The sequence below is a fragment of the Hyperoodon ampullatus genome, assembly GCF_949752795.1.
Source record: "Hyperoodon ampullatus genome assembly, chromosome: X".
Taxonomy (NCBI): domain Eukaryota; kingdom Metazoa; phylum Chordata; class Mammalia; order Artiodactyla; family Ziphiidae; genus Hyperoodon; species Hyperoodon ampullatus.
In genome coordinates this window covers 88,934,915-88,961,993 of record NC_136913.1, presented here as the reverse complement: position 1 = coordinate 88,961,993, position 27,079 = coordinate 88,934,915, and the positions used below count along the sequence as shown (strand labels likewise).

The 27,079-nt window shown below is 39.7% G+C and overlaps 1 protein-coding gene across 1 annotated transcript; it reads right to left on the bottom strand.

Annotated features, from left to right (window-relative positions):
- Positions 1-16,275: 16,275 nt before the first annotated feature.
- LOC307069121 (thymosin beta-15C-like) lies at positions 16,276-17,381 on the bottom strand (the record flags this gene model as incomplete). Its single annotated transcript, XM_079727269.1, has 2 exons — positions 16,276-16,313; positions 17,282-17,381. 2 exons carry the CDS (start codon positions 17,379-17,381, stop codon positions 16,276-16,278), a joined length of 138 nt encoding a protein of 45 aa, XP_079583395.1.
- Positions 17,382-27,079: the final 9,698 nt, after the last annotated feature.

The window sequence follows — 27,079 nt, the reverse complement described above, 5'->3', positions numbered from 1 at the left end:
ATACCTTTTACAGAAAAGAGATAGACACTAAAATAGGAAAAAGTTGTGTGTGGGGGCAAACCAACAAACCAAAATAAAGAATTCAGACTGAAAGCTCTCATGGTCAGGAAGAAAAAAACAATAGAAGATGTGGCACATGTATACAATGGAATATTACTCAGCCATGAAAAGGAATGAAACTGAGTTATTTGTAGTGAGGTGGATGGACCTAGAGAACGTCATACAGAGTGAAGTAAGTCAGAAAGAGAAAAACAAATACCATATGCTAACACATGTATATGGAATGTAAAAAAAAAAGAAAATGGTCAGAAGAACCTAGGAGCAAGACGGGAATAAAGATACAGACCTACTAGAGCATGGACTTGAGGATACGGGGAGGGGGAAGAGCGAAGATGCAAGAGCGAAGAGATATGTGGCCATATGTATATGTACAGCTGATTCACTTTGTTATAAAGCAGAAACTGACACACCATTGTAAAGCAATTATACTCCTATAAAGATGTTTAAAAAAAGACATATTAATCAAACTATCAAAAATTAAATACAAAGAAAAAATATTAAAAGCAGCAAGGGAAAAGCAACAAATATCACACAAGGAAATCCCAATAAGCATAACAGCTGACTTTTCTGCAGAAACTCTGCAAGCCAGAAGGGAGTTGTAGGACATACTTAAAGTGATGAAAGAGAAAAAACTACAACCAAGATTACTCTATCCAGCGAGGATCCTATTCAGATTTGACAGAGAAATGAAAACCTTTACAGACTAGCTAAAGCTGAGAGAATTCAGCACCACCAAACCAGCTTTACGAGTGTTAAAGGAACTTCTCTAGGCAGGAAACACAGAGAAGGAAAAGACCTACAATAACAAACCCAAAATAATTAAGAAAATGGTAATAGGTACATACATATAGAAAACTACCTTAAATGTAAATGGATTAAGTGCTCCAACCAAAAGACATAGACTGTCTGATTGGTTACAAAAACAAGACCGATATATATGCTGTCAACAAGAGTCCACTTCAGACCTAGGGACACATACAGACTGAAAGTGCAGGGATGGAGAAAGATATTCCATGCAAATGGAAATCAAAAGAAAGCTAGAGTAGAAATACTCATATCGGGAAGAAAAGATAGTTTAGTTTGATAGGGATTACATTGAATCTGTAGATTGCTTTGGGTAGTAGAGTCATTTTCACTATGTTGATTCCTCCAATCCAAGAACATGGTATTTCTCTCCAACTGTTTGTATCATCTTTAATTTCTTTCATCAGTGTCTTATAGCTTTCTGCATACAGGTCTTTTGCCTCCTTAGGTAGGTTTATTCCTAGGTATTTTATCCTTTTTGTTGCAATGGTAAATGGGAGTGTTTCCTTAATTTTTTCTTTAATTTCTTTTTCAGATTTTTCATCACTAGTGTATAGCAAAACAAGAGGTTTCTGTGCATTAATTTTGTATCCTGCTACTTTAGCAAATTCATTGACTAGCTCTAGTAGTTTTCTCGTAGCATCTTTAGGATTCTCCATTAATAGTATCATGTCATCTGCAAACAGTGACAGTTTTACTTCTTTTTTTCCGATTTGGATTCCCTTTCCTTCCCTTTCCTTCTCTGATTGCTGTGGCTGTAACTTTCAAAACTATGTTGAATAATAGTGGTGCGAGTGGTCAACCTTATCTTGTTCTGATCTTAGGGAAAATGGTTTCAGTTTTTCACCATTGAGAACTTCGTTGGCTATGGGTTTGTCATATATGGCCTTTATTGTGTTGGGGTAGGTTCCCTCTATGCCTACTTTCTGGAGAGTTTTTATCATAAATTTGTGTTGAATTTTGTCAAAAGCTTTTTTGGCATCTATTGAAATGATCATACGGTTTTTATTCTTCAGTTTGTTAATATGGTGTATCACATTGGTTGATTTGTGTATATTGAAGAATCCTTGCATTCCTGGGATAAATCCCACTTGATCATTGTTTATGATCCCTTTAATGTGCTGCTGGATTTTGTTTGCTAGCATTTTCTTGAGGATTTTTGCGTGTATGTTCATCAGTGATATTGGCCTGTAGTTTTCTTTCTTTGTGACATCCTTGTCTGGTTTTGGTATCAAGGTGATGGTGGCCTCGTAGAATGAGTTTGGGAGTGCTCTTCCCTTTGCTCTGTTTTGGAAGAGTTTGAGAAAGATAGGTGTTAGCTCTTCTCTAAATGTTTGAGAGAATTCGCCTGTGAAGCCATCTGGTCCTGGACTTTTGTTTGTTGGAAGATTTTTAATCACAGTTTGAAATTAAATGTTTGTGATTGGTCTGTTTATATTTTCTATTTCTCCCTGGTTCAGTCTCGGAAGGTTGTGCTTTTCTAAGACTGTGTCCATTTCTTCCAGGTTGTCCATTTTATTGGCATAGAGTTGCTTGTAGTAACCTCTCATGATCCTTTGTATTTCTTCAGTGTCAGTTGTTACTTCTCCTTTTGCATTTCTAATTCTGTTGATTTGAGTCTTCTCCCATTTTTTCGTGATGAATCTGGCTAATGGTTTATCAATTTTGTTTATCTTCTCAAAGAACCAGCTTTTAGTTTTCTTGATCTGTGCTATCATTTCCTTCATTTCTTTTTCATTTATTTCTGATCTGATCTTTATGATTTCTTTCCTTCTGCTAAGTTTGGGTTTTTTTTCTTCTTCTTTCTCTAATTGCTTATGTGTAAAGTTAGGTTGTTTATTTGAGAAGTTTCTTGAGGTAGGACTGTATTGCTATAAGCTTCCCTCCTAGAACTGCTTTTGCTGCATCCCATAGGTTTTGGGTCATTGTGTTTTCATTGTCATTTGTTTCTAGGTATATTTTGATTTCTTCAGTGATCTCTTGGTTATTTAGTAGTGTATTGTTTAGCCTCCATGTGTTTGTACTTTTACAGGGTTTTTTCCTGTAATTTATATGTAGTCTCATGGCACTGTGGTTGGAAAAGACACTTGATACAATTTCAATTTTCTTAAATTTACCAAGGCTTGGTTTTTGACCCAAGATATGATCTCTCCTGGAGAATGTTCCATGAGCACTTGAGAAGAAAATGAAGTCTTTTGTTTTTGGATGGAATGTCCTTTAAATATCAATTGAGTCCATATTATTTAATGTATCGTTTAAAGCTTGTTTTCCCTTATTTATTTTCATTTTGGATGATCTGTCCATTAGTGAAAGTGGGCTGTTCAAGTCCCCTACTATGATTCTCTTACTGTCGATTTCCCCCTTTATGTCTATTAGCATTTGCCTTATGTCCTGAGGTTCTCCTATGTTGGGTGCATAAATATTTACAATTGTTATATCTCCTTCTTGGATTGATTCCTTGACCATTATGTAGTGTCCTTCTTTGCCTCTTGCAATAGTCTTTATTTTAAAGTCTATTTTGTCTGATATGAGTATTGCTACTCCAGCTTTCTTATGATTTCCATTTATATGGAATATTTTTTCCATCCCATCACTTTTAGTCTGTATTTTTCCCTAGGTCTGAAGTGGGTCTCTTGTAGACAGCATATATACGGGTCTTGTTTTTGTATGCATTCAGCCAGTCTATGTCTTTTGGTTGGAGCATTTAATCCATTTACATTTAAGGTAATTTTCGATATGTATGGTCCTATTCCCATTTTCTTAATTGTTTTGGATGTCTTATTGTAGGTCTTTTCCTGCTCTTGTGCTTCCTGCCTGTAGAAGTTCCTTTAGCATTTGTTGTAAAGCTGGTTTGGTGGGGCTGAATTTTCTTACCTTTTGCTTATCTCACAAGGTTTTAAATTCTTTGTCAAATCTGAATTAGATCCTTGCTGGGATCTTGGTTGTAGGTTTTTCCCTTTCATCAGTTTATATATGTCTTGCCACTCCCTTCTGGCTTGAAGAGTTTTTGCTGAAAGTTCAGCTGTTAACCTTTTATGGATTCCCTTGTATGTTATTTGTTGCTTTTCCCTTGGTGCTTTTAATACTTTTTCTTTGTATTTAATTTTTGATAGTTTGATTAATATGTGTCTTGGCATGTTTCTCCTTAGATTTATCCTGTATGGGACTCTCTGTGCTTCCTGGACTTGAAAGGCTATTTCCTTTCCCATATTAGGGAAGTTTTCAACTATAATCTCTTCAAATATTTTCTCCGTCCTTTTCTTTATCTCTTCTTCTTCTTGGACACTTATAATTAGAATGTTGGTGCATTTATCGTTTTCGCAGAGGTCTCTGAGACTGTCCTCAATTCTTTTCATTCTTTTTTCTTTATTCTGCTCTGTGGTAGTTATTTCCACAATTTATCTTCCAGGTCACTTATCCATCCTTCTGCCTCAGTTATTCTGCTATTGATTCCTTCTAGAAAATTTTAAATTTCATTTATTTTGTTGTTCATCATTGTTTCCTTGCTCTTTAGTTCTTCTAGGTCCTTGTTAAACCTTTGTTGAATGAATAAACATATCTACCAATGATAATAAGCTCTAAACACTAAACTAAGATAAACATAAAACGAGAAACAAATCAGATGCAGAAAGCAAACCCCAAGTCCACAGTTGCTCCCAAAGTCCACCGTCTCAGATTTGGGATGATTCTTTTTCTATTCAGGTATTCCACAGATGCAGGGTACATCAAGTTGATTGTGGAGATTTTTCCACTTCTCCTGAGGCTGCTGGGAGAGATTTCCCTTTCTCTTCTTTGTTCCCACAGTTCCTGAGATTCAGTTTTGGATTTGGCCCCGCCTCTGACGTAGGTCGCCCTCTGGCGTCTGTTGTTCACCCAGACAGGAGGGGGTTAAAGGAGCGGCTGATTAGGGGGCTCTGGCTCAGTCAGGCCGGGGGGAGGGAGAGTTACAGAATGTGGGGCAAGCCTTCAGCAGCAGAGACTGGCATGACGTTGCAACAGCCTAAGGTGCACCGTGTGTTCTCCTGGGGAAGTTGTCCCTGGATCACAGTACCTTGGCAGTGGTGGGCTGCACAGGCTCCTGGGAGGGGAGGTGTGGATAGTGACCTGTGCTTGCACACAGGCTTCTTGGTGGCTGCAGCAGCAGCTTTAGCATTTCATGTCCATCTCTGGTGTGCACGCTGATAGCCACAGCTCGCACCCATCTCTGGAGCTCGTTTAGTTTGTGCTCTGAATCCCCTTTCCTCCCTCACCCTGAAACAATGGTCTGTTGAATCTTAGGCAGTTCCAGACTTTTTCCTGGACTCCCTCCCTGCTAGCTGTGACACACTAGTCCCCTTCAGGCTGTGTTCACACAGCCAACCCCAGTCTTCTCCTTGGGATCTGACCTCTGACGCCCGAGCCTCAGCTCCCAGCCCCCACATGCCTTGGCAGGTGAGCAGACAAGCCTCTCAGGCTGGTGAGTGCTGCTTGGTACCGATACTCTGTGTGGGAATCTCTCTGCTTTGCCGTCTGCATCCCTGTTTTTCCACTCTCCTCCATGGCTCTGAAGCTTCCCCCCCACACACACCCCATTTCCACCAGTGAAGGGGCTTCCTAGTATGTGGAAACTTTTCCTCCTTCACAGCTCCCTCCCAGAGGTGCGGGTCCCATCCCTATTCTTTTGTCTCTGTTTTTTTCTTTTATCTTTTGCCCTACCCATGTATGTGGGGATTTTCTTGCTTTTTGGGAAGTCTGAGGTTTCTGCCAGTGTTCAGTAGGTGTTCTGTGGGAGTTGTTCCACATGTAGATGTATTTTTGATGTATTTGTGGGGAGGAAGGTGATCTCCACATCTTACTCCTCCACCATCTTGAATGTACTCCCACACCATTTTATATAAGGGACCTGAGCACCATGGATTTTGGTATCAGAAGGGGTGGGGGGAGGGAGAGTCTTAGAACCAATCCATTGTGGATACAGAGGAATAGCTGTACAGACTAAATTATAGCAGAGACACATAGTAAGCACACATAGTATTATAATTATTACTTGGTATATAAAATAAACCATGTAATAAATCTATTTTCTCTCTCACTTTCAATACCGTTCCATAATTTGTTCAAGGAGAAAAATTTATAACCAAAATATAAAAAGACTCACATATAAGAATCCTAAAACTTCACCAAGAAGATGGTTTACTTATGTACGTTTACCTCTGATTTAAAAAGTCTTTCACCAAAAGTTAGTATCATCAATCCCCCTCTCCTTTCTACCCTAACTAAAAAAGCTAAATGTGTTAAAATATACCATCAAATCAATTCAATAAGCCACTTATTTGAGAGACACTGTGAACTAATAATTGTTCCATTCCATTTACTAGCAGTGACCCTAAATGGCCACTAGAGAAACATACATGATTCAAGTTGATAATATTGTGGCTTCCAACTATTTTTCCCATTTCTGTCTTCAAGAGTTTAGATCAAGTCACTACATTTGGACAGATATTCAGATTTATGTTTGGTTAAATTCACTGGAGATTTTCATAAGAGAATTGCAATTCGAGTTCTTATGTGGTTGGACTAGCCAAACAAAAACCTCAAATAAATGCCTACCATAAGATGTGGAAGAGGCCTCATGCCTCTATGTATCTGTTATTATAGATCTAAAAAATTTATCCTAGGGCTTCCCTGGTGGCACAGTGGTTGAGAGTCTGCCTGCCGATGCAGGGGACACGGGTTCGTGCCCCGGTCTGGGAAGATCCCACATGCCACAGAGTGGCTGGGCCCGTGAGCCATGGCTGCTGAGCCTGCGTGTCCGGAGCCTGTGCTCCGCAATGGGAGAGGCCACAACAGTGAGAGGCCCGTGTACCGCAAAAAAATAAAAATAAAATAATAAAAAATTTACCCTAGAGCAATGATAATTCTTATGTCAACAAAGTACTCCTGGAGAGGACAGAACACAATTCCAGCACTAGGTAATTAGAATTCTTTCAAATCCATCCTAGATCTATCATTTACAATCTACAGCATCAAAATATAAGAGTGGAACCAGTTTCCCATGTTTTGAACTAACTCAGACACTCTCAGGTCTTGTCGAACACAAGTCATTATTCTTTGTTGGCCTCTTTCTCTAGAGTTAAAATGTCTTTTAATTTCACTTGACAATCAGGGACCTAGGTCCAATATGTTAAGATTAGAGGGGAAAAAAAAACAAGGAAAATAATCTGAAAGAGGAGTAGCAGAAGGATGAGGGAAAAATGTAAGGTTGCAAGAGCCTTCTATGCTCCTTAAAGGCACTTAAGCCATCTATTCATTTAACCTAACTGCTATCAAGCACTACCCAAGGAAGTGACAATAGAATTCTAGACCTACCAGAAGAGTGGTTATCTAAACAGAAGTTCTTGTTTTTCTGGCTCTGCCCTCGTGTTTTAGGCTTATGGGCTCCACTCTCTGCTTCACTGGGATCATTCTGGAGCACAGGTATTTCAGTCTTGGGCATCTTGATGTTATCTGGAATTGGGACGAAAAGAAGAGGCAAGCTGTTGGTGGTGTAAGATTTGGCTCTGACCCAGCGATGAGGGAATGAGGGCTCTTCAACTGCCATTTTGTGCCTTGACTGAACCTGCTGGTCCAAGTTGAGGAGGTTGGAGACAGGGGCTTCATGGGGCTCTTACTGGAACAGCTAGGCTCCTCAAACAGACTTGGGGGAAGGAGAACGTGGGTCTAGTGGGGTTGCCTTTCCTGAAATCAAAGAAGTTTAGCATTGGGCAAGTAAAAGAGAAAAATCAAGGCCCAGAGATGGACAGTGACTTGCCAGAGGGCACACTGCATGGGACTGGCTGAACTGGGAGAGGAAATTTCCTGAACTCCAGCTGTCTTTAATTAGTCTTGGAATAACCCCCTTCCTCCTTAACTTTGGCTCCAGACTCGCCTTTGGTTATGAAGAGGGCTGGCAGCTGGACTCAAGCAGCAAGAGACATCCCACGGCCCACGGGACCCTGGCTCCTCACCTCCTCCCAGTCCTTGACCAGCTGCCCCACACCTCTCTGTTAGTGAGGCCCCTCTGCCTCTCCAATCTGGTCCTGGGACATACCATGGAGGGCAGGGCAGGAGGGGGGATCAGCAGGAAGGGGTTGGACACAACTGTGGAGATGATGAAACCAACCCAGAGTGCAACCCTGCTAATGACTCTAGGTAGAAGAGTCCAAAACCTGAAAACAAAGAGTGGCCAGTCTCCCAGGTAGCAGGTCGGGTCATGTGCCCAGGCTACCATGGGAACCAAGAGAGCAGGAAAGGCAAGTGGGGATGCACCATTTGGTGATAAAGGCGGGAGGGTGAGATTCTCCAGGCTACGGGCTCATACCCTTCTTCAAATGCTCAAAGCCCTTCAGGAGCTTGCAATTATTCTTCTCGAGTCCTGTTCCTCCCCCACAGGCAGGGAATTGTCCAAAGCTACTATCCTCTCTCGCCTAGTGGAAAAAAAAAACACATTTAAATAACCATTTAGAAAGGAAAAGGAGCATTATTTTTTGTTTGTTTCACCTCAAACTCATGTAGCCTTTGAAATGAAGAACCAGCAGGGTTACAGAAATCCAGAATTATGTTTTGAAGTTTTTTTTTCTTTTGTATAAGTGAACCCTCCACACAATGTGAAGGAGACAGGCTGTTAAACTTCCATTTTATAAATATGGAAACCAAGCATCATTTTAAAGGGCTGGTCATAAAAGCGTTGTGGTGAAGGGACAAGACCATAAGTCTCAGGGGAGCCTAGGTTTTGGTTTGGTTCTTCCAACTGTATTCCTGGCTTGTTCTTCATTACAATCCAATTGTGAGCCTTGGAGATCATCTAGAATGTGTGGGTGCTGGAATAGATGACTCTACGGGCCCTCGTATTGCTCACTCATTACTCCTAGTTTACTTTTTCACTTTACTGGCCAATTACCACAGTGATTTGAGGACCCCTGGATTGGCCCATTTCCAAATTTTGGGAAATAAAATTTTTTTAAAGATGTCTCTACTCTGCACTATTCCATCCTGCTCTTTTATTCTGACAATTTTTTAACCCACTAACTTTTTTCGTAAAACAAAACTATAATTTGATCAAATTCTCATCCCAATCCTGCCTTGTTAGGGTCAATAATGAAGTGTGGATATCTTGCACAACAGTTATAGAGGAAAGGTCCAAGAACTTTCCAGTCTAAGGAAACTCCACCAACCCTCTAGGTCCAAAAAGCTGTGAGGACCTGTAAAGTTTCTGCTTAGCTGGAGAGTGTATAATACTAATAAATGCTAAATCTAAATGCCTTCCTCATCCCCTCTTGATATTTGCCTCAGTAATCTCAATTTTAAAACAAAAGTTGAGATAAAAACACAAAAGAAATGGTTAAGTATATTTTTCTTGATTTGAACATCAAATTTTACATTCATAAAGCATAGGTTTCTCTAGATCAGAAATCAATTTCTCTTTTACAAAACAGGATTTCTACTTGGTTTCTAAGAAAAATTGTCCAGAATGACACAGATTATTTTTCTCACAAAATTGCATTGTTTAAAAAATTCTCCTCAGTGATGCTTGAAATTCTATTAGTACTAAATTTATTTAAGTTAAATTGTCTTTTTAAAAATAGAGTATATTTTATAGAGCACTTTTAGGTTCACAGCAAAATTGAGCAGAAGTTACAAAAATTTCTCATATGCCCCCAGACCCTATTCATGCATAGCCTCCCCCATCATCAACATCCCCCACCAGAGTGGTACATTTGTTACAATTGATGAGATACATCATTATAACCCAGAGTCCATAGTTTACATTAGGATTCACTCTTGGTGTTGTACATTCTATGGTTTTGGACAAATGTATAACAACATGTACCCACCAATATAATATCATACAAAGTAGTTACACCCTAGGGCTTCCCTGGTGGCACAGTGGTTGAGAGTGCACCTGCTGATGCAGGGGACACGGGTTTGTGCCCCGGTCCGGGAAGATCCCACGTGCCATGGAGCGGCTGGGCCCATGAGCCATGGCCGCTGAGCCTGTGCGTCCAGAGCCTGTGCTCCGCAACGGGAGAGGCCACAACAGTGAGACACCCACATACTGCAAAAAAAAAAAAAGTAGTTACTCCCTAAAACTCCTCTGTGCTCCACCTATTCATCCCTCTCTTCCTCCTAACCCCTGGCAGCCATTGATCTTTTATTGTCTCCATAGTTTTACCTTTTACAGAGTGTTATATAGTTGGAATTATCCAGTAAGTAGTTTTTTCAGATTGACTTCTTTCACTTAGTAATATGGATATAAGTTCCCTCCACTTCTTTTCATGGCTTGATAACTCATTACTTTTTAGCTCTGAATAGTATTCCATTGTCCAGATATACCACAGCTACTGAAGGACATCATGGTTGCTTCCAAGTTTTGGCAGTTATGAATAAATCTGCTATAAACATCTGTGTGCAGGGTTTCGTGTGCATATTAGTTTTCAGCTCCTTTGGGTAAATACCAAGGTGTATGATTACTGGATCATATGGTATGAGTATGTTTAGTTTTGGAAGAAACCACCAAACTGTCTTCCAAAATGGCTGTGTTATTTTGCATTCCCACTAGCAATGATTGAGTGTTCCTGTTGCTCCATAACCTCGTCTTCATTTGACGTTGTCATTGTTCTGAATTTTCCATTCTGATAGATGTGTAGTGGTATCTCATTTTTTAAGTTTACATGTCCCTCATGACATATGAAGTGGAAGTTTTCATATGCTTATTTGCCATTTGTATACCTTCTTTGGCAAGGTGTCTGTTAAGGTCTTTTGCCCATTTAAAAATCAGGTTGTTTGTGTTTTGATTGTTGAGTTTTAAGAGTTCTTTGTATATTTTAGATAACAGTCTTTTATCTGATATCTATTGCAAATATTTTCTCCCAGTCTGTGGCTTGTCATTTCATTCTCTAGACAGTGTCTTTCACAAAGTGGAAGTTTTTAACTTTGATGAAGTCCAGTTTGTCAGTTCTTTCTTTCATGGACTGTGCCTACGGTTTTGCAACTAAAAAGTCACTGCCAAACCCAAGGACATCTAGATTTTGTCCTATGTTATCTCACAGGAGTTTTATAGTTTCACATATTACATTTAGGTCTGTGATCCATTTTGACTTAATTTTTATGAACTCTGTAGGTCGGTATCTGTATTCATTTTTTTTTGCATGTAGATGTCTAGTTATTCCAGTACCATTCATTGTGGAGACTATCTTTTCTCCACTCCATAGCCTTTGCACCTTTGTCAATGAACAGTTGACAATATTTATGTAGGTCTATTTCTGAGATCTCTGTTCTATTCCATTGGCCCATTATTTTGTCAATACCACACTGTTTAGATTATTGTAGCTTTATAGTATGTCTTGAAGTTGGGTAGTGTCAGTCCTCCAACTTTGTTCTTCTCCTTCAATATTGTGTTGCCTATTCTAGGCCTTTAGCCTCTCCATATAAATATTAGAATCATTTTGTCAGTATCTGCAAACTAAGTTGCTGGCATTTTGATTTGGATTGCATTGAATCTATACATCAATTTGGGAAGAACTGACATCCTGACAATACTGAGTCTTCCTATCCATGAATATGGAATATCTCTTTATTAACTTAGTTTTTCTTTGATCTCATTCATCAGAGTTTTGTAGTTTTACTCATATACATATTGCACATAATTTTCTATATTTATACCTAATTATTATATTTGGGGTACTAATATAGATTTTTTTTCCATTTCAAATTTGACTTGTTCATTGGGATATATAGGAAAACAGTTGACTCATATGTATTTATATCCAGCAATATTGCTATTATCACTTGTTAGGAGTTGGTTGATTCTTTCAGATTTTGTACATATATTATCATGTCATCTGTGGACCAAAGACAGTTTTATGTCTTCTTCCAAATCTGTGTAACTTCTATTTTTTTTCTTGTCTTGTGCATTCACGAAAACTTTCAATATAATGATGAGAGTGTGCAGCTTTGTCTTGTTCCTTATCTTATAAGAAAAACTTCCAGCTTTTCACTGTTGAGTATGATGTTAGCAGTGTGCTTGTCAAATATGGCCTTTATTATGTTGAGGTACATTTCTTCTATACCTAATTTGTTGAGTTTTTATCTTGAAAATATTTGAATTTTTCAAATGCTTTTTCTTCATTTATTGAGATGATAATGTGATTTTTATCCTTCATTTTGTTAATGTGGTGTATCACATATTGATTTTTGTGTGTTGACCCATACTTGACTCCCTGTCCAAGCAGGGCTGTAAGATGGGCTCCATTGCTGGCAGGGTTCTCAGTCCAGGCTTCCTGGTCAGGTGAGACTAGAGGCTATACTCAGCAGTTGTGTAGGGCTGTGAACTTGCTTCCCTGCCCATACAAGGGACTCCACAGTCTAATGGTTCATTGGCTGAGGACCCAAATCTGTCAGAACTGTCAACCAAGCTCCCTGGCTAGACGTGGCCACCAACTCAGCTCTGCAGATGGGAAGAGTCACTGGCTAGGATGCCTGCTTCAGCACCACTGTAAGCAGGAATGCAGTCTGCCTAAGTCTGAGTGCTGGTTGTTGAAACCCCTTCTCCCCTTCTCCATCTCTATCTGTCCCCCAACTGTCAAGCCCTGCAGATTTTCCCAGTGATCCCTGTGAAGTGAGACCCAAGTGAGCTTCCTGGGAAATGTCCTGCAACACTGAGAAGCTGGATGACCACCTTTTGCTCTTTTTCCCAGTGGAGAAACAGTAAGCCCAGGAGGTCCCTCTTGGTGCAGCACTTTACCAGCTTGAGGGAGGGGAAATGTGATCAGAGTGTAGCTGCTCCTCTTACCCTTCTAATATGTAGTCCTTCTTGGCCTCTGTGGTCCAAGTGAGGCTCCAGCCTCATCCCTGTGTTCTGGAATTTTCACAATGGTATCTTGTCTATGGATAATTGCTAGTGGGTCTTCTTGTGAGGGGGAAGGAAGTCAGGAATGATGTATGTTGCCATCTTGATGACACCATTCCTCCAATTTTGCAAATAATAAATTGATTCAGGCCCTAAATCTCAGTGCTTATAGTGGACTTACTGGGAAAAAATTATCCCCCTTGGATAGGCAAGTAAATCTAGTAACTGGAAGAGTATCCCCATATTATACATTTAAGAAAGGCAGGGTAAAACTACTCCAGGTGGGCAATCATTTTTCTCATCATATATTTGTATAGGTATTCACTTAGCAGCTATAGGTCTTTCATCTCCTGCCACATACCTCTCATCTGCTCCTGCTCAGTTCAGCACTTACACTGCCCAGGGTAGAATCAGTACATTAATGAAAAGAATGGTTACCAGATGCAACTAAACAATGAGAGTTACTGTCCAACCCCAGCTCATCTGACGATGTTCATGCTTTCCTTTAGGCCCTTTGAAATGGACCTAATCTGGTGATTAATGCACAAACGCAGAGTTTGCTGAATTTATCATGGAATACAGCATCTTTCTCAAATTTGCAAGTGGCAATACTGGAAGGAGAGTAAATGTGTTGTGTGAAAGGATCAGGATCCAAAGAGGTCTGATAATGAGCAAATTAGAGCACATCAGCAACCAGGGTGGTTCCTCATGCATGTAACTTGGGTCCAAAGGATCTGAGAAGTGTCATAAGGAGAAGACTTGGAGGTATGGGAGCAGGCACACAACAGCTGTCTTCAAATACTGGAGCAGGGATTACCTATGTTGTGTGAGTCTCCAGCATACAATCCTAGGTCTATTTGATCGAAGCTACAGGGAGGCAGGTTTAGGTACAGTATAAGCAGCAGGTCACCGCAAGGGACTGAACAACTCTATTGGACAATTATTTCAAGCAAGAGGTTAGGTCTTGGTGGCCAACATGTCTGGCCAAGTCTCAAATCCTCTGACAACACTAAGACCTATGATTGTGTCACCTCATACCTACTGTTTTGCTTGTGGAAGTTTATGCTCTTGCAAAGAAAACAGCTTCCACCTCCCATGGAGGGTAAGCCATTAGAAAGGGGTGGTAAGATAATACTTGATGTTTCAAATAAGTGAAAACAGCATAATCCCTTTCTTGTAGGAAAAGATACGTATAGCTGTACCTCATTTTATTGTGCTTCACTTTTTGCACTTTGCAGATACTGTTTTTAGTTTTTGTAGCAGTGTAACTGAGGACATGGGAAAAGACGTGACCCAAGAGTCGGCTCACCTAACAAGCTGGGTGCATGAGAATGTTTCAGGACTGCAAGCAGTACTGATTGCTCTGGGCACTGATGCACGCATGTCCTTGGTATAATTGGGAACATAAGAAAGTAAGGAGGTGCATTGCTTAGATGTTCAAGGACGACACAGCCTGTGCTAAAAAGAACCTTTTTGTTTTGGATAAAACTTGAATAAATACACTATAGTGGACTGAGGGCTTTGCTGTTTTGCCTGAGCGAGCAGCAGCCCTCTACCACTGTGCTTTAATGCATACATCTCGTGTGTTGGACTCATTTTCGTCCCTGACTGAACAACTGCAACAGTTTTTGCTTTTGGTTTTTTTTACAAATTGAAGGTTTGCAGCAACCCTGTGTTGAGCCAGTCTATCAGCTCCATTTTTTTCCAACAGCATTTGCTCCCTTCGTGTCTCTTTGTCACATTTTGGTAATTTGCTCACTTCATATCCCTGTGTCACATTTTGGTAATTCTTGCAATATTTCAAACCCTCCACCAGCAAAAAGATTATGACTCACTGAAGGCTCAGATGATGATTAGCATTTTTTAGCAATAAAGTGCTTTTTACTTAAGGAATGTACATTGGTTTTTTTTAGACATAATTCTATTGCATGCTTAATAGACTACAGTACAGTTGTCCCTTGAAAAATGCACAAATTAGGGGCGCTGACCCTGGAACTGTCAAAAACCCATGTATAACTTTTGACTCACCCAAAACTTAACTACTAATAGCCTACTCTTGACTGGAAGCCTTGTTTATAACAGTTGATTAAGACATATTTTCTATGTTATATGTATTCTACATATATTTTATGCATTCATGATATATCTAACTTTTTCTTAATCTTTTGATATTTCTAGGCTATGTGGTTTGTCTGTGAGTTTCTTCAAATTATGGCAACTCTCAAAACATTTTTCCACATATTTATTGAAAAAATTCTGTGTATAAGTGGACTCACAATTCGAACCCATGTTGTTCAGGGGTCAACTGTATAGTGTAAACATAACTTTTATATGCACTGAGAAACCAAAAACTTTGTGTGACCCACTTTATTGCAATATTTGCTTTATTGGAGTGGTCTGAAACCACAATATCCCTATCCCTGAGGTATGCCTATATATTAATAGACCAGAGTATGGATGGTTATACACCCAAATGCTAATGCTTGTAACTGGTGGGATTATAAATGACTGGGTTTTAAAAATTGAAAGTGATAAAATACTGCATATGGGCAGGGATTGGGACACTCCCATTTATATGTCCTTGTGCTTACCATGAACACCAAAAATGATTGGTTCATAAGACAGTGGATTCTGTTCAGGACAAGAACCAGACCAGAGGTTCAGTGCTGCAGGTCATTAGCAGATATTAGATATCCGAGTTTATGCTCGATAGAAGATATGATGTGCTTAGCAAAGTGGGTGTTATCAAGTGTTTCTTGCCCCCTTCCCTAACCAACCCCAGCCTTGGGGGTCTCCTCTCATCAAGTTGAAAAACACTTTCAGAAAACAAGAGAACTCAGTTTAAATCCCAATCCTTATTCACCTTAAAAGATCAATTCAGACCCCAAGTTTTCATTTCCTCATCTCCAAGATAAGAATACTAGTCCACATTACCTCCTCTCCCAAGGTTCTCAAATTCTATGATTCCAACTATGGAAAAAAGAAAGTCAGAACCCACTGGACCTGGACAGAGAAGAGCCTTTTCCACATGACTAGTCTGCTAAAGTGGCCTTCCTTCAACCATTTTGTTTGGCTGAAGAGTACCCTTCTGTACTTTCAGTCCTTAGAAGACCACTAAGAATGGACAACCACAGGAGTCTCAACATAATTATATTTATTATTTTATCACTACATTAGAAGTGAAATAAACTGTGAGAAGCTGCAAATGCATGCCACTTCATGAAGATTATGGAACAATGGATACATCCAGTGTAGAAAGTTAAAAATTGCTTATCCTTTAGGGATGCAAAGACTAGACGCACAAATATTATCAATGGTGTGATTATTGACAGCATCAGCGGGCTGGAATTTATGCACCAATGGAAAGTTTAAGAATGAAAGTAAGGGAACATTGGCTACCCCTGACCTCTTAACCAGGGATTATGGATGAGAAGACATCAGAAAATGGCTAAAATCTCTACAAACACATAGGTTTACAAAAAACATGCCTAAAACCAAGACACTCAGGCAATGTTGAAATTTGTTCTTGGGAGGAGATCCCCATTTTACGATGTTTGAACACACTCTTTCTCCCGCTGGATAGCTGGAAAAAAAGACAAACACAAACAATCATTAAAGGATATTTTCCTAAGATTAAGTTCAGTTTCTTCCAAGAGAGTTCTTTGCCACTCTTTGCCAAGTCCTTGAAGGCTACCATACCTGCTTTAATTTTAGAATGCCAAGGCACTAACTGCAAATCCTCAGTTGGGTGTGTGTGTGTGTGTGTGTGTGTGTGTGCATGTTAACCACCTTAACATTAGAATCTGCATCAACTGTGTCTTTTTTTCCATTTCAGAGTTAGATTTATGCTGTTGCCATTTTTTCCATAGAATATTCTGAGACTGAGGAGCAAGTGAAGTATTTTCCTCAGATTTATCTATCACTATATAATTAGGAAGTGACACCCTTTCAGACAATTTTGACTAACTTAGAAACTCTCAGATAATAGCAACATGACAAAAAGTGCCCCTTAGTTTTGTGAATATGCTTGGAGTTTCTCCATCAGGCTGTAATTCCCAAAGGCAAAACTGATCCCTTCAGTCTGGGAGGCCCAAGTACACCCAAGATCTAAACTTGTTCTCTGCCTTATCTTGTTGTCAGGTACAGAAAACCAAAACTGCAGAGTTTGTATAGCTCTTTAGGAATAAGATCATGGACCTAAATTGCTAGATGCAGAAAATTCCAAATAACCATAAAATTGAAAAAATTAAGATTTTTCTAGTGCTAAGTATAATATTCCAAAATTGGTTGTAATGTGATTTTTAGTGATTTTCCAAGAAGAAAATAGTTTTTTATTCCCCCATTACTTCTTGGGTTTATCATGTAAGAACTACTTATATAACCCAAGTAATTAAACAACTATTTGATATTTTTAACCATTGCATTAAATTCAGTGGCTACATAATTATTGCTTACTTTGTGGCAAAATTTACTAGAATAGTTTATTTACTGAACCTATGAATATTCACCATTGCTTTTCTTCACTAGAAACTCCCCTGCCCCATGACTTACTTTCCTTCAAGGGGAGAGTACTTTTTTCTTCAGTATTAGTTTTCTTCAGTTTTGACCTGTCAAACTTCTCCACTTCAGACAAGTCTGGCTTACCACTCATCTTGACTAAAAGAAAGACTGAAAAAAAATGTTTTAACTTAACTGGAAAAACTATTATCATACTAATGGACCACAACCCCAAATTCTCACATTTAATATCAATATATATTTTATCTTCTGATTTTCAACAAGAAAACAGCACACATCTTGGGAAAGCCATGGTTTTATCAAAATGCTTTGAATTCCACATCATTACCCCACTTCCGATAGGCAGTAAAAGCCACTGAATCAGGATGATAGAAACCAAGATGCTCTAAAACCCAGGGTCAATATGTCTGACTTAAAAATCAAAGGGAAGGTCAAATGGAGGTGATAGAAACACAAGAGCAGATAAGAGATAGAAGAAAAAATAAGGACTGGGCTTAACCAGGAATGAATTTGTAACAGGAGATAGCACTATTTGAGCACCTTCACTTTATATTCAATTACTTTGGGGGGGGATTTTTCTTGGGGGTTAGGGAGCAGCACACAATAAACGGTGGCATAAGTTGTACTAGTTTCTTTCCATTTCATCTGCCTTTTCAAAGACAGTAGATTAAGGAGCTGCAATAAGGGAAGGAGGGGATTTAATCCCATCATAACTAATGACACGTCTCATGATGGCTCCTTATGGCACTAGTTTGTAAACGCTGTAAGACAGCACAGCTAATTATAATCAGACTCAGGACTTCAGCAGAATGGGATAAACCAGACACAGTTGGTTTTTATTTCACCATATTTTCTTCTCAAGGGAAGAGGGGAGGAGATGAGGCTAGGAGATGCCCTGTGATCCTTTCGGCTTTGTCCGGAAGAGACAATAGGAGACCCCTGAGCCCGAGAAGCAGAGCTTTCCTGGCCATGCCTGGCCCCACCCTGGCGGGGTAAGACACGTCTACTGCCCAGACCAGAATGGAGAGGCCCTCAAGCAGCCAGACGTCCCGAATATGCCTCCCTTCCGTTGTGGTCACCCTAAGACCCTCCTTTGACGAGCGATCGGCTGCCAATCTCCAGAGGTGGGGAAACAGGGACTTAAAATAATAACAGAGCTGGGCACATAAGCCACTTTGTTAGCAGCAATTTGCTTAATATTTTAAAATAACTGTCATCATTGTCAGGAGCCCAGTCCAACCTAACAGCCATGGGAGGGGAGAGAGCGAAGGGCCAACCCCAGAGGGCCCATTCTGAGCCCCACACTCCTCATCCCCTCAGCCTCGGACTTGCAGCCACAGCGGACTGGCCGCCCTGGGGGCTCCCCCCTCGGACCTTTCCGGGACAGCCCCAGGGAGGATTTTGCATTGCGCGCAGAAGGCAGCGCTGCGAAGACAAAGGCGCGGACTCGCCAGGAGGCGCAGATACGAATCGCCCGTCCCAACCCCCGCCCCTCCAATTCCAGCAGGCCCGATACGCCAGCCCCGAGGCCGCCACGCCCTCCCGTCCCCACAGTCCTCTGGCTCTGGCGGGGCCGCACGTCCTCACCCGAAGGCTTTAAGACCAGGGAAAGGTAGACCACTAAACTGAGACCGCTTGGTACACAGGACGAGGTTAGCCTTCTCGTGTGGAACCCAGCAGTTATAAGCTGCGTGACAGGCTCCGCCCCCAGACCCCGCTCCAGTCCTCTCGGATTGCCCAAGGGATACTAGACCCGCCTCCTCGCCCCTCCCACCTCTTTAGACGTGCTGACCTGAGTCCACTGTCTCCCCTCTACTCAGGACCTCACCCTTGCAACTGGGTGTTGGTAGCATCATACCAGATCTGCCTATCCAGACCCCATCCAAGCCAACTGATTCCCCCAGGGACTGGTGGCTGGTCTACTTCCCCTGCTTCTCTCACTACCTTCGTCCTGAGGGTCCACTTCCCTTCCTCCCAAGTATACTCACTCCTCCACCATAATAGGGGCCTCTACAATAAGCAGACACATTTTACCCAGTTAGCTTTGAACGTCTGAAACTCGGAGATCCAAGCTGAAGGAGCCGTAATCAGGTACTCCTGCCTTTTTATAGCCGTAGGAGCCTAAGTACGCTGTGACAACCAAACAGTGATTTGGAAGCGATGCTCAGTGTTCTCTGTTCTAATCCTCTGCCAGGTCATGGAGGAGGGATGTTCATGGAGAGGGTGGCCTGTTCTGGGTCATTCACCCCCAGAGTTGGGCATTTCTGTGACACTGGTGCGCTCCTATGTAAAAGTCCTATTTTCAAATTTTTCAGCCACTGACCATGGTAGCAGTCAGTTTAGGGTAATCAGAGAATCTACTGAGGCTATTCATCCTTTTTTTTTTTCACTTTTATTGGAGTATAGTTGCTTTAGAATATTGTGTTAGTTTCTCCTGTACAGCAAAGTGAATCAGCTCTTTGTATAGCTATACGTATACATATATCCCTTCTTTTTTGGATTTCCTTCCCGTTTAGGTCACAACAGAGCATTGAGTAGAGTTCCCTGTGCTATACAATAGTTTCGCATTAGTTACCTATTTTATATGTAGCATCAATAGTGTATATATGTCGGGCTTCCCTGGTGGCACAGTGGTTAAGCATCCGCCTGCCAACGCAGGGGCCACAGGTTCCAGCCCTGGTCCGGGAAGATTCCACATGCCACAGTTCAGCTAAGCCCATGCACCGCAACTACTGAGACTGCGCTCTAGAGCCCGCAAGCCACAACTACTGAAGCCCATGCACCTAGAGTCGGTGCTCTGCAACAAGAGAGGCCACTGCAATGAGAGGCTGTGCACCGCAATGAAGAGTAGCCCCCACTCGCCACAACTAGAGGAAAGCCCATGTGCAGCAACGAAGATCCAACACAGCCAAAAATAAATAAATACTTAAATAAATTTATTTTAAAAATAGTGTATATATGTCAATCCCAATCTCCCAATTCAACCCATCGTCCCCTTTCCTCCTTGGTATCCATACGTTTGTTCTCTATGTCTATGTCTCTACTTCTGCTTTGTAAATAAGATTGTCTATACCAATTTTTTCACACTCCACATATATGCATTAATATACGATATTTGTTTTTCTCTTTCTGACTTACTTCACTCTGTACGACAGTCTCTAGGTCCATCCACGTCTCTACAAATGACCCAATTTCATTCCTTTTTATGGCTGAGTAATATTCCATTGTATATATGTACCACATCTTCTTTATCCATTCCTCTGTTGATGGACATTTAGGTTGCTTCCATGTCCTGGCTATTGTAAATAGTGCTGCAATGAACATTGGGGTGCACGTATCTTTTTGAATTATGGTTTTCTCTGGGTATATGCCTAGTAGTGGGATTGCTGGGTCATATGGTAGTTCTATTTTTAGTTTTTTAAAGAAACTCCATACTGTTCTCCATAGTGGCTGTATCAATTTACATTCCCACCAACAGTGTATGAGGGTTCCCTTTTCTTCATGTCCTCTCCAGCATTTACTGTTTGCAGTTTTTTTGATGATGGCCATTCTGACTGGTGTGAGGTGATACCTCATTGTAGTTTTCATTTGCATTTCTCTAATAATTAGTGATGTTGAGCATCTTATCATGTGTTTGTTGGCCATCTGTATGTCTTCTTTGGGGAAATGTCTATTTAGGTCTTCTGCCCATTTTTCGATTGGGTTTTTTCTTTTTTTGATATTGAGCAGCTTGAGTTGTTTGTATGTTTGGAGATTAATCCTTTGTCAGTTGCTCTGTTTGCAAATATTTTCTCCCAAAATGAGAATTGTATTTTTGTCTTGTTTATGGTTTCCTTTCCTGTGCAAAAGCTTTTAAGTTTCATTAGGTCCCATTTGTTTATTTTTGTTTTTATTCTCATTGCTCCAGGAGGTGGGTCAAAAAAGATCTTGCTGCAATTTATGTCAAAGTGTGTTCTGTCTATGTTTTCCTCTAAGAGTTTGATAGTGTCTGGCCTTACATTTACGTCTTTATTCCATTTTGAGTTATTTTTGTGTATGGTGTTATGTAGTGTACTAATCTCATTCATTTACATGTAGCTGTCCAGTTTTCCCAGTACCACTTATTGAAGTGACTGTCTTTCCTCCATTGTATATCCTTGCCTCCTTTGGCATAGATTAGTTGACCATATGTGCATGGGTTTAATCTCTGGGCTTTCTATCTTGTTCCAGTGATGTAATTTCTATTTTTGTGCCAATACCATACTGTCTTGTTTACTGTAGCTTTATAGTATAGTCTGAAGTCAGGGAGTCTGATTCCTCCAGCTCCATTTTTTATTCTCAAGATTGCTTTTGACATTTGGGGTCTTTTGTGTTTCCATACAAATTTTAAGATTTTTTGTTCTAGTCCTGTAAAAAATGCCATTGGTAGTTTGATAGGGATTGCATTGAATCTGTAGATTGCTTTGGGTATTATAGTCATTTTCACAATATTGATTCTTCCAATCCAAGACCATGGTATATCTTTCCATCTGTTTGTGTCATCTTTGATTTCCTTCATCAGTATCTTATAGTTTTCTTCAAAAAGGTCTTTTGCCTCCTCAGGTAGGTTTATTCCTAGATATTTTATACTTTTTGTTGCAATTGTTTTTGTTTGTTTGTTTGTTTTTTCTTAATTTATTTTTTATTAGTTTCTGCTTTATAACAAAGTGAATCAGTCATACATACACATCTGTTCCCACATCCCTTCCCTATTGCGTCTCCCTCCCTCCCACCCTCCCTATCCCACCCCTCCAGGCGGTCACAAAGCACCGAGCTGATCTCCCTGTGCTCTGCGGCTGCTTCCCACTATCTATCTACCTTACGTTTGGTAGTGTATATATGTCCATGCCTCTCTTTCGCTTTGTCACAGCTTACCCTTCACCCTCCCCATATCCTCAAGTCCGTTCTCAAGTAGGTCTGTGTCTTTATTCCCGTTTTACCCCTAGGTTCTTCATGACATTTTTTTTTAATTCCATATATATGTGTTAGCATACGGTATTTGTCTTTCTCTTTCTGACTTACTTCACTCTGTATGACAGACTCTAGGTCTATCCACCTCATTACAAATAGCTCAGTTTCGTTCCTTTTTATGGCTGAGTAATATTCCATTGTATATATGTGCCACATCTTCTTTATCCATTCATCCGATGATGGACACTTAAGTTGTTTCCAGCTCCGGGATATTGTGAATAGAGCTGCAATGAACATTTTGGTACATGTCTCTTTTTGAATTATGGTTTTCTCAGGGTATATGCCCAGTAGTGGGATTGCTGGGTCATATGGTAGTTCTATTTTTAGTTTTTTAAGGAACCTCCATACTGTTCTCCATAGTGGCTGTACCAATTCACATTCCCACCAGCAGTGCAAGAGTGTTCCCTTTTCTCCACACCCTCTCCAGCATTTATTGTTTCTAGATTTCTTGATGATGGCCATTCTGACTGGTGTGAGATGATATCTCATTGTAGTTTTGATTTGCATTTCTCTAATGATTAATGATGTTGAGCATTCTTTCATGTGTTTGTTGGCAGTCTGTATATCTTCTTTGGAGAAATGCCTATTTAAGTCTTCTGCCCATTTTTGGATTGGGTTGTTTGTTTTTTTGCTATTGAGCTGCATGAGCTGTTTATAAATTTTGGAGATTAATCCTTTGTCAGTTGCTTCATTTGCAAATATTTTCTCCCATTCTGAGGGTTGTCTTTTGGTCTTGTTTATGGTTTCCTTTGCTGTGCAAAAGCTTTGAAGTTTCATTAGGTCCCATTTGTTTATCTTTGTTTTTAGTTCCATTTCTCTAGGAGGTGGGTCCAAAAGGATCTTGCTGTGATTTATGTCATAGAGTGTTCTACCTATGTTTTCCTCTAAGAGTTTGATAGTTTCTGGCCTTACATTTAGGTCTTTAATCCATTTTGAGCTTATTTTTGTGTATGGTGTTAGGGAATGATCTAATCTCATACTTTTACATGTCCCTGTCCAGTTTTCCCAGCACCACTTATTGAAGAGGCTGTCCTTTATCCACTGTACATTCTTGCCTCCTTTATCAAAGATAAGTTGGCCATATGTGCGTGGGTTTATCTCTGGGCTTTCTATCCTGATCCACTGATCTATCTTTCTGTTTTTATGCCAGTACCACACTGTCTTAATTACTGTAGCTTTGTAGTATAGTCTGAAGTCAGGGAGCCTGATTCCTCCAGCTCCGTTTTTCGTCCTCAAGATTGCTTTGGCTATTCGGGGTCTTTTGTTTTTCCAAACAAATTTTGAAATTTTTTGTTCTAGTTCTGTGAAAAATGCCAGTGGTAGTTTGATAAGGATTGCATTGAATCTGTAGATTGCTTTGGGTAGTAGAGTCATTTTCACAATATTGATTCTTCCAATCCAGGAGCATGGTATATCTCTCCATCTATTTGTATCCTCTTTAATTTCTTTCATCATTGTCTTATAATTTTCTGCATACAGGTCTTTTGTCTCCTTAGGTAGGTTTATTCCTAGATATTTTATTCTTTTTGTTGCAATGGTAAATGGGAGTGTTTTCTTGATTTCATTTTCAGATTTTTCATCATTAGTGTACAGGAATGCCAGAGATTTCTGTGCATTAATTTTATATCCTGCTACTTTACCAAATTCATTGATTAGCTCTAGTAGTTTTTCGGTAGCATCTTTAGGATTCTCTATGTATAGTATCATGTCATCTGCAAACAGTGACAGCTTTACTTCTTCTTTTCCAATTTGGATTCCTTTTATTTCCTTTTCTTCTCTGATTGCTGTGGCTAAAACTTCCAAAACTAGGTTGAATAAGAGTGGTGAGAGTGGGCAGCATTGTCTTGTTCCTGATCTTAGTGGAAATGGTTTCAGTTTTTCACCATTGAGGACAATGTTGGCTGTGGGTTTGTCATATATGGCCTTTATTATGTTGAGGAAAGTTCCCTCTATGCCTACTTTCTGCAGGGTTTTTATCATAAATGGGTGTTGAATTTTGTCGAAAGCTTTCTCTGCATCTATTGAGATGATCATATGGTTTTTCTCCTTCAAGTTGTTAATATGGTGTATCACATTGATTGATTTGCGTATATTGAAGAATCCTTGCATTCCTGGAATAAACCCCACTTGATCATGGTGTATGAACCTTTTAATGTGCTGTTGGATTCTGTTTGCTAGTATTTTGTTGAGGATTTTTGCATCTATGTTCATCAGTGATATTGGCCTGTAGTTTTCTTTCTTTGTGACATCCTTGCCTGGTTTTGGTATCAAGGTGATGGTGGCCTCGTAGAATGAGTTTGGGAGTGTTCCTTCCTCTGATATTGTTTGGAAGAGTTTGAGAAGGATGGGTGTTAGCTCTTCTCTAAATGTTTGATAGAATTCGCCTGTGAAGCCATCTGGTCCTGGGCTTTTGTTTGATGGAAGATTTTTAATCACAGTTTCAATTTCAGTGCTTGTGATTGGTCTATTCATATTTTCTATTTCTTCCTGAGTCAGTCTTGGTAGGTTGTGCATTTCTAAGAATTTGTCCATTTCTTCCATGTTGTCCATTTTATTGGCATAGAGTTGCTTATAGTAATCTCTCATGATCTTTTGTATTTCTGCAGTGTCAGTTGTTACTTCTCCTTTTTCATTTCTAATTCTATTGATTTGAGTCTTCTCCCTTCTTTTCTTGATGAGTCTGGCTAATGGTTTGTCAATTTTGTTTATCTTCTCAAAGAACCAGCTTTTAGTTTTATTGATCTTTGCTATTGTTTCCTTCATTTCTTTTTCTTTTATTTCTGATCTGATCTTTATGATTTCTTTCCTTCTGCTAACTTTGGGGGTTTTTTGTTCTTCTTTCTCTAATTGCTTTAGGTGCAGGGTCAGGTTGTTTACTCGAAATGTTTCCTGTTTCTTAAGGTGGGATTGTATTGCTATAAACTTCCCCCTTAGAACTGCTTTTGCTGCGTCCCATAGGTTTTGGGTCGTCGTGTCTCCATTGTCATTTGTTTCTAGGTATTTTTTGATTTCCTCTTTGATTTCTTCAGTGATCACTTCGTTATTGAGTAGTGTATTGTTTAGCCTCCATGTGTTTGTATTTTTTACAGACCTTTTCCTGTAATTGATGTCTAGTCTCATAGCATTGTGGTCGGAAAAGATACTTGATACAATTTCAATTTTCTTAAATTTACCAAGGCTTGATTTGTGACCCAAGATATGATCTATCCTGGAGAATGTTCCATGAGCACTTGAGAAAAATGTGTATTCTGTTGTTTTTGGATGGAATGTCCAATAAATATCAACTAAGTCCATCTTGTTTAATGTATCATTTAAAGCTTGTGTTTCCTTATTTATTTTCATTTTGGATGATCTGTCCATTGGTGAAAGTGGGGTGTTAAAGTCCCCTACTATGATTGTGTTACTGTCGATTTCCCCTTTTATGGCTGTTAGTATTTGCCTTATGTATTGAGGTGCTCCTATGTTGGGTGCATAAATATTTACAATTGTTATATCTTCTTCTTGGATCGATCCCTTTATCGTTATGTAGTGTCCATCTTTGTCTCTTCTAATAGTCTTTATTTTAAAGTCTATTTTGTCTGATATGAGAATTGCTACTCCAGCTTTCTTTTGATTTCCATTTGCATGGAATATCTTTTTCCATCCCCTTACTTTCAATCTGTATGTGTCTCTAGGTCTGAAGTGGGTCTCTTGTAGACAGCATATATATGGGTCTTGTTTTTGTATCCATTCAGCCACTCTGTGTCTTTTGGTGGGAGCATTTAGTCCATTTACATTTAAGGTAATTATTGATATGTATGTTTCTATTCCCATTTCCTTAATTGCTTTGGGTTTGTTATTGTAGGTATAGTCCTTCTGTTGTGTTTCTTGCCTAGAGAAGTTCCTTTAGCATTTGTTGTAAAGCTGGTTTGGTGGTGCTGAACTCTCTCAGCTTTTGCTTGTCTGTAAAGGTTTTAATTTCTCCATCAAATCTGAATGAGATCCTTGCTGGGTAGAGTAATCTTGGTTGTAGGTTTCTCTCCTTCATCACTTTAATTATGTCCTGCCACTCCCTTCTGGCTTGTAGAGTTTCTGCTGAGAGATCAGCTGTTAACCTGGTGGGGATTCCCTTGTGTGTTATTTGTTGTTTTTCCCTTGCTGCTTTTAATATGATTTCTTTGTGTTTAATTTTTGAAAGTTTGATTAATATGTGTCTTGGCGTATTTCTCCTTGGATTTATTCTGTATGGGACTCTCTGTGCCTCCTGGACTTGATTAACTATTTCCTTTCCCATATTAGGGAAGTTTTCAACTATAATCTCTTCAAATATTTTCTCAGTCCCTTTCTTTTTCTCTTCTTCTTCTGGAACCCCTATAATTCGAATGTTGGTGCGTTTAATGTTGTCCCGGAGGTCTCTGAGACTGTCCTCTATTCTTTTCATTCTTTTTTCTTTATTTTGCTCTGCATCAGTTATTTCCACTATTTTATCTTCCAGCTCACTTATCCGTTCTTCTGCCTCAGTTATTCTGCTATTGATCCCATCTAGAGTATTTTTCATTTCGTTTATTGTGTTTTTAATCGATGCTTGATTCATCTTTAGTTCTTCTAGGTCCTTGTTAACTGTTTCTTGCATTTTGTCTATCCTATTTCCAAGATTTTGGATCATCTTTACTATCATTATTCTGAATTCTTTTTCAGGTAGACTGCCTATTACCTCTTCATTTGTTAGGTCTGGTAGGTTTTTATCTTGCTCCTTCACCTGCTGTGTGTTTTTCTGCTTTCTCATTTTGCTTATGTTACTGTGTTTGGGGTCTCCTTTTTGCAGGCTGCAGATTCGTAGTTCCCGTTGTTTTTGGTATCTGT